The 15,030-nt window shown below is 34.7% G+C and overlaps 1 protein-coding gene across 3 annotated transcripts in view; it reads right to left on the bottom strand.

The window, feature by feature from the left end:
* LOC125810154 (uncharacterized) overlaps positions 1–14,779 on the bottom strand; it is a 316,103-nt gene extending 301,324 nt beyond the window's left edge. The window contains exons 1-9 of one of the 3 annotated variants that reach the window (XM_049489677.1): positions 14,126–14,779; positions 13,068–13,256; positions 10,526–10,618; positions 10,214–10,396; positions 9,965–10,067; positions 9,689–9,874; positions 6,374–8,820; positions 5,138–5,736; positions 4,401–4,450 (exon numbers count right to left, since the gene is read on the bottom strand). In XM_049489677.1, the coding sequence (XP_049345634.1) occupies positions 4,429–4,450; positions 5,138–5,736; positions 6,374–8,820; positions 9,689–9,874; positions 9,965–10,067; positions 10,214–10,396; positions 10,526–10,618; positions 13,068–13,256; positions 14,126–14,353 (4,050 nt within the window). In that variant the 5' untranslated portion in view covers positions 14,354–14,779 and the 3' untranslated portion in view covers positions 4,401–4,428. Of the gene's footprint in view, positions 1–4,008; positions 4,451–5,137; positions 5,740–6,373; positions 8,821–9,688; positions 9,875–9,964; positions 10,068–10,213; positions 10,397–10,525; positions 10,619–13,067; positions 13,257–14,125 lie in introns of those variants that run through there. The other 2 variants (XM_049489675.1, XM_049489676.1) reach the window with 2 other exon arrangements.
* Between the last annotated feature and the right edge of the window lie 251 nt (positions 14,780–15,030).

A 15,030-nucleotide genomic window follows, 5' to 3' on the forward strand; every position in this document is an offset into this window, starting at 1 on the left:
GTTACTTTTGTGTATGCATCTGCTCCTATTAATACCCCTCTACTCTGATTCTTCTTGTCTTGATTCTCAAAGTGGATAGTTGTGCCTTATCAATGTTTAAAATATGTTTGCTTTCTACTGATAGCTGATTTGAACTCTGAATTTGTATCAAGGTCTCATGTTCATATGGTTCATTTGCCAACATATCTACTAACTTGTTTGCTTCCCTAAACACATGCTTAATGCTAGAATGTGTGATTAACATTAGCTCTTGTTCATGTCTTTCTCTTTGTCAACTCTTGAAAATAATATATGTAGTAGAAAAGTGTCTTAAAAATTTATCCTTTGAAAAAATATGTGTCGATAATTCTGAGTAGTCTCTTTTCTACTAATAACTCTCTTAACTTTGTATCAACATTATTCTATTGACTAGGATCATAGATGTTTCTAGGAGTATAATTATTTAATTCATTTATAAGTTCTTGATTTTCTTGGAAATCTACATCTGATTCCTTCTTCTTTTTTGAATATATCATTATTTAACTCAATTTCAATTAAGTTAGTGACTTATTCTTCTAAAGAGAACTCCCCTACATATTTTTTAATTTAATTTTGACATTATTTTTCAAAAAGTTGTCAATAGCACCTTTTTGAGATTTCAAGTTATTAACTTTTCTTTTTCTTTTAAATTTTGAATGATCATATTCATATTTTCTAGTTGACATATTAAAATTCTAACAAATATTTTAAATACTATCTACAAGATCAAATAAAAAATATAATAACATAAGACACAAAACAAAATAATATTAGAAATTAGAATGATATTACCTGATTCAAGAACTATGAAGACTTAATTTTCAAAAAAGAATTGAGTTGTTGCAATATATTTTTTTTCAAATCTAAAACATAAATTATGTTATTTTCAAGTTGAAATTATCAATAACAAATAAATTCTTAAGCTTTGAATAAGAAAAATAGAATGGAAGATTAGAAAAGAGAAAGAGAGAAAGGAATAGAAGAGAAAAAGAGAGAAAGGATAGAATATATAAAATCAGATAAAACATAAAGTAAAAAAAATGATAACGTATAAAAAAAAATAAAAAAAGTATACAATATTTTTTATTGGAAAGGTAAAAAGTGAATAGTCATATCAAGTTCACATCTCCGTTTGAAAGTGGACTCCTCATTTTACTTTTTTAATTTATTTTTTTTGAGTTTAGTGTTAACTAATAAACTAAAAAATGAGGCCACCATATTTAGGGGTCTAATGCCCAACAACTTTTCGTCAACACATGTCAGTTGCCCCTGCTAATATTTAATGAATAATGAATTTCGTTCGATAGATTAATTAACTGGTTGATATATTGAATTAAATCTCATCAATTTTTATAAATTGGACCATTCTTTCTTCATCCATTAGGGTTATCACATATTCTCTACATTTTGGCATTACTGTTGACTATGATAATATAACACTAGAGTAAGGAGATGGACAATTTTCAACTAACAGTTTTGCTCCTTTATATGTGATTATATCTTTTACTTCAAATATTTTTTTTACGTTTAAATTAAAATTACATATGGTATCAGAGCTTGAAATTTGAATTGATAATCTTCACAAAAGAAAAACTCTTTATCCAAAATATATAATCTAAATTTCAATTATTTTCTATTAAGATACACTTACTCCCTTCATTTTATTTTACTTGGTTTTATATATATATATATATATATATATATACTAGAAATAGGTGTCTGTGCTAGCACGGGCCCAATATTTTAGTATTGTTTTGTTTTAATTTATGTGATATAGGTAGAATTTAGAAAGTTGATTAAATTTTAATATGATTTTTAGATATTTAAGTTGTTAATTACTTTTTGTTTGCGCAAATTTATTGTGAAGAGGTCCATAAAGATCTCCATAATTAATATATTTTTCATCATCGATCGTTGATTTTTTACTCAAAGTAGTTACAAGATATAAACAAATATTACCGACGTTCAAAATAATAAAGCAATAACTAAAGAATATGAATTTAAAACTAAAAGTCATAGCTAAAACAGATTCCATAATTTCAAAAAAATTATACACTAATTAAATTAATGTTGAACATAAGAAGTAAATTTGTTTTAAAGAAATTTTCAAAACACGCTGAATCAGGCACGTCGACGGAGACGTGCATGCTTCAGCGTGAAGTCTTGAATTTGAAACTAAAAGTCATAGCAAAAACGGATTTCATAATTTCAAAAAAATTATATACTAATTAAATTAAATTAGAACAAAAAAAATAATTTTTTAAGTTTTTTAAAAATAAAAGCACACTGAAGCAGGCATGTTGACGGAGACGTGTTTGCTTCAGCACAAACCGACTAAAAGTCATAGGTAAAACAAATTCCATAATTTCAAAAAAATTATACACCAATTAAATTAAAATAGAACAAAAGAAATAATTTTTTAATTTTTTTTAAAAAAAGACACGCTAAAGCAGGCACGTCGACGAAGACGTGCCTGCTTCAGCACAAACTGTCTCTTATATAATAAGATAATATATATATATATATATATATATATATATATATAGATGTCTCATTTTACTTATACATTTAAGCAAATTAAGAGAAATTTTTTTCATACTACTTCTAAAGTCTATTTGGAATGACTTAAAAGTTGGTCAAACCTACTTTTAAGTTATTTTTATTTTTTTGTTGTGTTTGACAAGATTAAAAATAACTTAGAATAAGTTTAAAATGACTTTTTAAAAAAATGCAAGACTCCCCTACTTTTTATTTTTTGACTATAAAGTCATTTAAGTTTGACTTTTTATTTTTTTGACTTAAAAGCTACTTGTTTTAAGTTAATCCAAGTGTGCTCTTAATAAACGTCTCTAATAAAAAATGTTCTTAAAAAGTATATCAAATCAATAGAGATCAAGTAATATAATACGAATAGAGTATTTTAAAATGGAGAGAGTATCTAATTTCTAGTTATGATCATACATACTTATGTTTGAGCTAAGAATTCGAAAAAACATCTAGCAATATCCTGAAGTAGGATGAACCATAAAATCAACTTAATAAAGTAAAAATTATGGCAAATATTCTTTTAGTAGACTTTTTATTATTTTATGTATTGTCCGCTTAATATAAAACTTATAACTAATATTTAGTGAATAATAATTTTTGTTGGTTAGATAAGTTAGTTGGTTGATACATTGAAGTGAATTTCATCAATTTTTATAAATTGATCCATTCTTTCTTCAATCATTAGGGTTACCACATATTCTTTACATTTTCGTCATTACTGATGACTATGATAATGTAAGGATGCCAACAATTTTCAACGTACACTTTTACTCTTTTATATGTGATTATGTCTTCCACTTCAAATATATTTTTAATACGTTTAAATTAAATTTACATATGATATCAGAGCATGAAATTTGCATTGATAATCTCCACGGAAAAATAACTCTTTATCTAAAAAAATCTAAATTCCAATTACTATTTAAATCGACCATTCGGCCAAGTTCTCTTACAAGTTAAGTGCACTTTTAATCTAACCTTTTCTTATTCTACATCAAAACTTTTCTCTTTCCTCTTTGAAATTTACTACCCAAATTTTAATAAAACAAAAGAATCACCAAAATTAAATAAAAATTTATAGAACTTAGATTTGAAAAATATTAATATCAAACTTCACATTTTTACATGAGAAACTGGCCTAAAAGAGTAGCTCTAGAAGCTTTTCACTAAAGACTTCACAAATAGTTTTACTACTCAATTCGAGCCTTAGACATGACGATAAAACATTACCTAGTGTTTTTGTCTCTGTGAGATTTTAACATGAGAGCTCACATTCTTTTCTCACTTCATTGACCACTGAGCCACACCCTTCGTAAATGTGATATTTTTTTTTGAAAAAATATTAACAAAGGCATTGCAGGTATCAAAGGAAACTTCCTGGTGTAGTAGCAACTGTAAATAGTACTTCAACTCTGAGTACTTATCACAAAAGAGAAATTATGATTGAAATGAATTCTAATCTTTTGTCTATTAAATTCACCATGGTAATCATATACCACTACACTGTTGAAATCCTGAGTGAACAAAAGCTACTACAGAGTCATCTGTAAAACAAAATTCTTGTACATTCCCTGGGAAATGATTTCCAATGGTAAAACTAATATAACAAGTTGAACAACTAAATTTACTGAGGTTACAATATGTCAATAATCTACATGACATTTCACCTTTGACGTCGTTGAAGAGGGAAGCTTCCGCTAAATCATGACTTCACATCTTCCGTTGAATATAGGCAATCATGATGTGAGTAAGACACCAGGCCTCAATTTACGAGCAAAAATTGAAAAGCTAGTGCGCGAAAGCCCAATTCCAACATGAGGATAAGAATGATGAGTACGCCAGGCCTCGCCACTGTTTCGTGCATCACCACTTCTCAGTCTTCTTTCTGCTTAATAATATTCAAGGGATGAATTTCAAATGACATTTTTTTCGAGAAAATTAAATCCTCAACTGCTGAGATGTGTGATGCATTGACAAACTTAAAAAATGTTTCACCATGAAAGAATAAAGAAATAGGCAGTGAATTAAAAGTACTCCTATTAGCCAGAGCATCATTCTACACTAGAAATACAACGTACTCCCTACAGCCTTCATTTATTTGATCTAATTCATATATGGGTCTTTGAAAAAGATAAAAGCAACTATACAGAGGAAATATATACAATCTCCGAGATTTAACTTCTTGACATGGCTACTAAACCCAAGAGTGAGGTCTTCTCCATTAATCTACCATTTGAAAACCAAAACAAGTTTTATTATAATGAATCTCAAACAAGTATTTCACAAGTGCTTCAGCTTCTATTCTGTGTTCAAACTGCAATTGTTAAGTGTCTTGTTGGCAGCACCTACTGATACTATTGTTCATCATAGGCATCTTTTGCCAAAACTTCTCATTGTCAATGATCCCAGAAAAACAAGGTAGAGAAACTAGATGTCAAGGCATGTGTGGAAGCAGACTTGACATAAATATAACAAGCAAAAATCAGCTAAACACAAGTAAAATAATATTGATTCTAATGAACTTCTCCAAATAACAAGTTTGATGTATCTTTAAAACCAACTAAAATATTACCTTTGATAATGAGGTGAAGATGGTTGATCAGGGGAAGACCGTTGCCCAGAGACTGCATGAAATCTCTGTTCTTCAATTGCTCCCTTTGGTCGACTTCCATCACCTGGCTGGGCTTGTTCATTTGTACCCGAGAAGCCTACTGGACCCATAGACCCAAACTCAAGCTGTTCTCCATGTGAATTATTATAAGTAGAATTATGGTCGTATGGATAGAACATTACAACTGGAGGGCCACCAGGTCCATTTGAAGACGCTGCACTTGGGTTCATTGATGATAAAGGATACATGCCATACACCATATTGGGAGGGACACTTGGGCTTGAGTTTGCATGCAATGGACCATTTTGGGACTGATATGAAGGGAAGGAGTCGTGTCTATGAGAGGAGCTCCATGACCTGTCAGTTCGGCTCTCACTGGACACTGGACGATCCAATCTTGAGTTTACTTTCTCAGATTGGCTGCGGTTGTAGTTGCGACCACCAGCACGGGATTTTGAATTTGCATTCCAGTTCCCCTCTCTGTCACCATAATTATCGTTTCTGTCATGGTTGTAACTCCCCCTTCTTGTACCAGGAGCATGTCGATCCCTGACTGAAGCCTTCTGAAGAAACAATCAAATCGCAAAAGGTAAAATATCCACTAGAAACGACAGTACCATACATCTAAGTAAACATGATTTTATACGGCAAAACACAAGAGTAAGCACTGTGAATAGACATGAAATCTAGTTTCACCAACTAGGAAGACCAGACCAGGGTGATGTATCTGAGCTTCATGGACATAGAGTAGGCAAATGCTCATTGAAACCCTCAGCATCAATTGAAAGACATGATAAACCAAAGCGGAGTGAGGTTTTCCACTTACAAAAAAATACTGTCTTAATACTCGGAACAAGCATGGCTCTTTTTTAAAAAAATTAAGTAAACGCAGGACAAGCATAATATCCACATCCCACTAGTAATATAAGCAGCTCTTTGTAGTAATGTAAAATTATTGTTTGAAAAGCAACTAGTGAAACATTGAGATGCTTTTATTGATCCAATAGACACTCTTGGGGATCTGAAGAAGAAAAAAGGCTAATAGACAAGTGAAGACAAAACTGTGCAAGTATTCTGCATGCATTTCATATAATAATATAGCATGTACCTCTCTCCAACCACACTTCTAGGATCAAACATACCAAGGAATAGAACAATATCAATCATAAATAGGTTTTTTTTTAGCAACTTTCTTACTGGATTTGGCAAATATGTTCCTGTCCCGCTACGATATCTCGGCATGTCATCCACATAATGTTGAAACATATTGGGAGGTCTATTTGAAACAGACTGTAGCGGTGAAATGGGTAATACACGAGGACCATAGTTCATCAGCTGAGTAAAAAGGTTCATGTTGGCTGACGACGGTCTTCCAGGACCATCCCACGGGAAACGACCCTGTAAGTATGCAGGTGGTACCATAACAGGAGAAGGATAAACAAGAGGCCCAGGTTGCCTTGGATTTTGGCAAAACCGTCCATATTGTAAATTTTGCCAATGACTAGCAAAGTCACTGTTAAGTATATCAGACTTGTGTCCACCAGATGCTTCTATGGAAGTAGCTCCTCTAATAGCATGGGAAGTATTCAGATTTTCAGTGTGATCAAGACCCTCAGACAGATCAAGATTGTGGCCTAAATCACGATTATCAAAGCATTCTTCTCTTCCAAAGTGGCTGGTTGATGCATCAGGATATACTGGGAGCATTGTAAGAAAGGGAACTGGTGGTCCGGTGGGATAAAATGCAAAAACCCCAGAATTATCAGTCATTCTTTGCCGAGAACCAGGCCCTATGAGCATTGGTGCAATGGGCATTATTGAGTCGGATCCACTTGTCTGAGCACCTTCGTATTCAGGCAGATGATGCCTTGCAATGTGCATGGAAATAATAGATTGAGGTACTTGGCCTCCCTCAGCCATTTCAGTACCCAGGGTTGACACTGAGTTCCAATCCTGATCATCATCCTCAGCATGGTTAGAGATATGGTCAGACATCATCTTACCTTTTCCATAACCAGTAGTTGGCTCTGCAGCACCTGTTTTATTTCCCCGTCTTCCCCTTGTTGACTTTGTACTTTTAGAAGAAGAACCATCCCAAGAACTCTCAGAAGAGGTTTTGCTTCTCACAGAACTACTGTGAGCAGTGGTTGAGAACCTTGAACTTGCCAATCTTTCTTCAGCATAAGCATCCCTCATTCTGTTATCCTGAAAGTGAATATCATCAGAATGTTCTTCCTTGGTTGGCCCACGTTTTTCCTTTGTATGCTTCTGCTGAGCTCTAGTACTAGAGCTACTCACCCAAGAGGAAGGAACAAAATCAAAACCTGACTGGACTGTATGTGGCTTATCATCACATTGAGGTGCTTCATAATTTCCATTTTCTGGGTCAAATTCAACGGTGGAGCCTGCATCTGGCTCATGCCAGATGTCTTTGATCACCTCACCTGAGTTCATATCCATAGAACTAAAGGTTTCACTATTCTGGTCAATTGTATCTTCAGAAGATGGACTCAACCCAAGACCTGGGATATAATGATTTAAGTGGGGCGAAATCATACCATGAGGAAATTGCATATTGGAAAATGCAGGATCAACAGGAAAATTAGCTGAAACTAATCCTGGAAAATTTCGTTGATTATATCCCATTGAAGCCAGAACGGAAGGTGAGATAGGGAAAGGCAGTTGGGCTGAAGCCCAATTAAATGGCAAATGAACTTGGCCATTAAAACTATGGAGTGAAGTCGATGCCATCAGGTTCACAAGATCTTGCTCATCCTGATGCATCCCCTGTGTACCACCAGTGAAGGAAAACTCTTCATTCGGAGCATCTAAACCTGCATCTTGGTTAAAGCTATTTGATCTACTGTTGGAGTCAGCGACGGCATCAAGACTTTGATGAGATGGAAAATGTCTGATAGATGATGCATCATTGTTTAGAGATCGACCACTCTGACTTGCTAAATTTTCAGATCCTTGATTCTTCCTCCAGTTCCTGCCATCCTGCCTCAATGGAGTCGGTTGCATTTTTGCAGTCTCTGGAGTATTGCCATTCTTTCCTTGAGAAGTAAATTCACCATATGTGTCAGTCAGTTCAGGACTAGACCGTGTTCTAGAAAAAACAAACTTACCCTGTGTGTCATTCACTGTTTGATCAGATCTCAAATTTCTCTGACTTTTCTCAGAGCGTACAACCTGAGAGGAAGTGACCTCCTTTTTCATTTGATCAGATCCCCCCCTTGAGGTGCTCAAATTTCCATAACTCTTTTGGCTCTCGGTATAAGAGGATTGAGCTGAATCATTCATTCTAGAGAAGCTTCCAGCTAAATGATTACCATGTTGAGAGGAAACAATCCGTGATCCAGTTCCTTCCACCTCAACATCATGACCAGAAGATTTTTCATTCACCTTTTTCTCACCAGAGTTGACCCTCAAGTACTCAGAGTCAGGTAGGTCATCCAGTGATGCCAATCTCGGGCACAACTTAGCCCCAGGTGCATCCGGCCTTTGACCACTGCCATGCCTGTCCCATGTATTCATAAAGAACTGATTTACTTCATGAATGACATTTTCTTCGGGGCAGTCCAGTAATCTTGCCAGTCGTTTGGCACCAAATCCAAATGCACTTCGTATCCTATAGAAGTTACCTGTCAACAACACAAATCATATCCACATGAAGCAGCAAAAGAATTCATGCCAAAACCCCATTTCGGTGCAAAGTACTAAGAACCATACAAGTGGGTCTTTTAGAATTAAGTGAATAGTGTCATAATTAGTCAATAGAAGTTTGCCTAAGACATCAAGCAATAGATAAGGCAAAAGAAATAAAATTTTAACTCTTTGCTCTTCAAAGGCACCAGCAAACATTTTTCTAGGGATCTACACAGAAATTTAAAATAAAAACCTTCAAACTACCCAAGACTCACATCTTGTTCAAAAGAATTACATTGCATAACATGGAGCATACCAAAACTCAAAAGGAAATAGTATCAATAGATGCATGAAACATTTAAACAAAAATCATTAAAAGAGAGTAACAAAGGGAGTGGAAGAAAATTGATTTCCAACACCCAACCCACCCCACCCCACCCAAAACAAAAATAAAGAAGCTTCTCAATGCATCTCTTAGCTATTCATCAATAACCAAAACTGACAGGAGTAAACAGCAAAAAGAACAATACATAAACATAAATATCTACAACTGACCACAGAACATAGATTTCACTAACATCAGATTGAAAAGAGAAAGGAACCCCGTACAATGCCCTGCTTGCAAACCTTCCAATTAAATACACCAAAGACAAATAGATTATAATTCTTTTGGATTGGTTTGATAGAAATGAGTTTTTATAAACCAAGAAAAGTGAAATCAAGAGAAAAACTGAATTGCAACTAAATTCAAGTAAATCTTCACAAGCTAAGACCCCATAGGTGATATGCCTAAATAAAAATATAACTATGGAAACTACTTTGAACAACAAGGGATGTCATTAAAAACTTTCAAAGCTTGAGTACCTTTACTCACACTGCGGCCAAGGTTGTTGTTTACTCGTAAAGGATCAATCACATTAAAATGCTTAGACATAAATGGTTGTCCTTGGTTTTCCTGGCCAGCAGGGAAAACAGCATATACAGAGCTACAGGCGTCAAGAAACAATTTGCTGAGGAGTAATTCGCCACTATCCTTTCGAGGAGGTTCCGCTGCATGTTCCAACTACACTTAAGCTAACAAATAAACTCACAAAAAAGTAGAGAAACTGAACTAAAAGTGACTCTTCTGCATATCTTTACCAGTGACATCAGGAAGCGAACTAATTGGCACAGGTCCCCACAAGCTAACACAAAAGTTGTCCCAGTCAAAGTTGCTGAAGAACTCCAAGAAGCGATACAGAACCTGCAAGTATAAATATAAAACATTTTTTGAGAATGAAGTAATAAATACAAAACCTTAAAGTTTACAGATGATGAATGCAGCACTAAGAACACCTCAAAATAAAAGAAAATAGAAAGAGAAAAAAGCAAAAGTTAAAACTTAGTAACCTCAAGCGGCCCAGCAAATGAATTGTTGAACATGTGAAATATGTAAAGAACTAAGGTCTCCAAAGCATAAGTTGAAATAAGACCGTGATGAGCACCCAGTAAACGGCTCTCGTAATAACACCACGCCTTAATCAAAATAATGCTGCGCTTAAATAAATGATTCTGGTTTATCAGATGATCGACCTGCAAAAGATGAAGAACGTAAAGATTTCATTTCCCTTTTTTTTTTTTTTGGAAATTGAAAATAAAATGGTATATTAATGTTATGAATCAAATATCAGGTTTTTAACAACGAAAGAAGAAACTACATACCTCCTCAAGGAAGCAAAGGGTACACAAACCCCCTAGCTGATTGAAAGATATGTCAACCACTATATTCTCAACTAAACATTTTATTAACTTCACCTGCAATAGAAAAGGGGAAGAGAACAATGAAAGGTGAGTCCACACAAAAATAAAGAATATAAACGGTTATGGTGCAATGGAATACAAATGAAGAAATGTGAAGTATAACAACCAAACTTAAGCAGCAATTGGCTACTCTAAGTATCATAATAAGACAACAATATAAATAAATGATTGATTGTTCATTTTAAAATATTAGCTACTAATCCAAATGACATTTCAATAACTCAAATAAAAAAAGCCTCTTCCTTAACACTATAATATACTCATTAACCAAGTTCAATCCCCGGTAAAAGTGTTAAGTACAACTACTTATCCAGTGTAATCCCACAAGGATCTGGGAGGGTAGGATGTACGCAGACCTTACCCCTACTTTTCTGGGGTAGAGGTTGTTTCTGATAAATCCTCGACAGGTAAAAGTGTAGATTGAGGGAAATAACTCGAAACTTGCAAAAACATCACAGAAACCTATGCCATTTCCATGACAAAGTCCCCAAGGCGCAAGAAATAGCATATATAGTGCCAGGTGTTACCAAAAATATGAAGCTGAAAAACTAAATTACACTCAAAGACCCCAATTGGAAAGATCCACACCAGTAGGATACAGTAACTGCAGGATACAGAAGCCCTCCAGCTAGCTCAAGAAGATCCCATTGACAGCGCTAGACAAACAAACAGACTAACAAACAGAACAAGGGGGTACATAAGATGCCCTTACACCAATGCTTACATAAATAACACTATAACAGCATCACAACTGAGATCTTTCATCATTCTTTTTTCTGAGTCATCTCTCATCATTCTTAAAGCAATGAACTAAGCCGATGAAGGAATACAAGTTTTCAATTTCCTGCTCTTGATACTGAAAACCTCAATCAAGCGATACATATGCCATGCTAATTAGCAATCAGGCAGCACAGATGAGTCTTAAATAAATGCAAGAGTAAAATGTTTCACTAAATTTACAACTCTTAACATATGAGATCTAAAGAGAGTCACAGACAAGACATTTGACCAATGCATATGTCTTGATGAATGGTACAACAACATACCTAGTGTAGTCCCACAAATTTATCTTGGGGGTTTACATATACTCATAATTGTTGTTATAATTATTATTAATAATTAAAATTGAGAAGGATTTTTTTATTGAAAAAATCAAGTGGGGTTTGGGGAGGGTAGAGTGTACGCAGCCTTTGCCTCTGCTCAGAGGTGAAGTAGAGAGGTTGTCTCCGATAGACCCTCAGCATAAAACAAAAAGGGTCTAGAAAAAGGCATAATGGAAGTACAAGAGACAATAGATGGTAATAAAAACAAGGGATACTAGCAGATAGTACTACAACTAAATAATATCATAATTTAACTACACGAAACAACAAATATTAACAGGAATCGAAGAACAAGAAACTACAAGTGTAATACTACAACTACTAGTAAGGGCAACAAGACAATGCACTCCTACCTACTAACCTTCTACCCTTATTCGTATCCTTCACACCTTCCTATCTAAGGTCATGTCATCAGTTAGCTACAACTGTGTCATGTACTGTCTAATCACTTCTCCTAAATACTTCTTTCGTCTACCTCTCCCTCTCCCTCCAAGCACCTCCATAGAACCTCCCTAGGGACTTTGTCATAAGCCTTTTCTAGGGCGATGAACACCATGTAAATCTTTCCTCTCCTTATACTGCTCCACCAGTCTCCTTACGAGATGAATGGCTACTGTGGTCGAGCAACCTGGCATAAATCCGAATTGGTTGTCAGAAATAGTCACGATCTTCCTCACCCTCAATTCCAGCCCCCTCTCCCAAACCTTCATAGTGTGACCTAGGATCTTGATGAATGCTAAGTTTAACATGATAACAAATCATCACGTGAAAGAACGATATATGAACAATGCAATCAATTCTTTGACTTTCTGTTAACAAATTGATAAGAGAAAAAGGAAATTCTTTCAGCATGACATTAGCTTTTATTCTCAAAGGTCAGAAAAAAATGAGAATGTATAGATATCATGGTAGACTTCATTTTCTTTATGATATTCCTTTAAGGCCCAAAGAATGCAGATACCATTCAGGTCCAATATAAACAACAAAAGAAACTATTTTCACCCATCTATTGTTCTCAAAACTGGACGAAACCTGAACAGAGCTCTCTAACACACTTTAACACTGTCACCATGATGTAATTCCGATCACTGCAGAAAAGAAACCCTATATACATCACCTGTTTTTTCCTACTATGCACTGATGCAAGAAAACTAAGAGCAGAACAACAACAACATACCTAGTGTAATCCTACAAGTGGGGTCTGGGGAAGGTGGGGTGTATGCAGCCTTGCCCTATATTGTGAAGGTAGAGAGGTTGTTTCCGATAGATCCTCGGCAACAAAACTAAAAGCACATTAAATGCAAATTCTAAATCAAACGGAGATTGTGTAGAAGACATACTTCAGCTTGAATGTATTGAACCTCCTTGACACGAAATTCAGCATTTTCATTTTTCTCCTCCTCCTCTAACATATCCCTAACCTGATAAGCCCATGTATCTTTCAAAGTTTGATTATTACTGAAGGCAGTTAAATCAATGTCACCATCAGGAAGGTAAGTCTTCAAGGGTACTGAACCAAAAGTGAAAACCTGGAAAGTGTAAGGTGATCAAAAAAACAAATTAGCAGCAAAAAGTCTCATATAGCAAGCCACAACAGAATGCCTGTATATTATCTTTCCTTTCAGTAATAAAAGTAGGAGGACTAAGTACTGCATGGCAACTCTTTAGACTTTCTTTTACAAGGAAAGCGTACAACCAGAATGACTGACAGTCAACTGCATCATAAACACTAATGCTAAAGATTCACTTTATCACCATTAAGATAATCACTTTCCTTCGTCAATGAGATACAACTATGTTTGTCATGCTATACTCTGTCAATCGTTAATGATTATTCCATATTTTTTATTGCATTGCTACATCTTTAACCACTCCAAACCAGCAGTCCACTTAGCACTTCTTTTCAACCAACTCCACTACATACATTTCCATCTCCCACTTCAGAACTCATTCAGCTTCATCAATGAGCTATTATTCTTATATCTATTCAACTTCCTTAACTCTTAAGATTAAAAAAAAAAAGGAAAATGAAACATCCCCAAATCCACTGAAATCATGTATTTACTCTCCCAGTTAACACTTAACCTAACGCTTATTTACTCTACCAGTTTCAGACAGCATAATTTGCTAAGCAAATGCTAAGCAAAGCAGACCAATCCGCTCTATAATTTGAACAAGATATTAAGTCATTACAAAAGTTAAAACAGTTTTATCTTGGCATAGTCTCAACCAATGTATACTGAAGCACAAAAGTCATTGAGAATTCAATTTTTTACATTTCTTGAGAAATCTAGGTCATATCACAATGATCAGCCAAATATTGCATATGAAACTTCTAAACAGCTATTGTTATCAAGAATACAGCAACACAACCACCAATACAAAATTTCAAGATAACCTGACAAGGGAAGCATTTCATAATGAGCCGCTGGACGTAATCAGCAACAGCATTTCTCCTCTCCTCAGATGGCCGATTAGGCTGAATACAGACAATTAACTCATCAGTCCTTTCCTCAGCCCTCGACCATCTTTCCAAGTCAAGGACTCGGATCATTGGTTCTGCATTGGGCAATAGCCCGTTCGGCAATAGCCCACTTGGCTCTGCCCATCCCTCATGTTCTCCCATACACCACTACTTGGTTTAACCCACTAGAAAAACTTAAAAATTTCACCTTTTTTTCAAATCCAATATCTATCTATCAACCTTTCTGCTAAACTAATAACTCCACTAACCAGGATAGCCAAAACAAGTAAACTTGAATACCAACTGAATCTAATACTTCATCTAAAACAAAAAAAAGAACATTTTTCGACCCCCAAATAATTGAAAATGAAAAGGGGTAAAGGGAAACCCTAAAAGGGTAAGAAAAAAAGAAAGCTGCGATAACACTTCTTGATCAAGCGATTCAAATGGAAATGGATTAGATAAAGAAACCCCAAATAAAAACTTGTTCTTTATTAAAAAAAAAACCTAAAAAACCAAAACAAAAAACCCAGAAGCTTCTTCTTCTTTCTATGTAATAAAGATGGAAAGTTTCATTTCTAGAAGATTACCAGGATCTTGAAAATCCAGATAAGCAAAAAAAAAAAATTTAAAAAAAAAAACTAGATATGGGAAGTGTAATTCCTGAAAATGGGTAACAGAGATTGAAGTTTGAGTGTGTGTCTGTGTGTGAGAAAATCAGAATTCAAAGAAAAACGGAGGAATTGCCATTGACGTATTTGAAGATGCAGGGAACTTTTTTGGTGTTTATGTATCTGTTGTTCTGCAAAAATAATAGGGAAAGGAAGATATGTTTTTTT

Source organism: Solanum verrucosum, unplaced genomic scaffold (genome assembly GCF_900185275.1).
Source record: "Solanum verrucosum unplaced genomic scaffold, falcon-dt-bn FXZP01000281.1, whole genome shotgun sequence".
Lineage (NCBI taxonomy): Eukaryota > Viridiplantae > Streptophyta > Magnoliopsida > Solanales > Solanaceae > Solanum > Solanum verrucosum.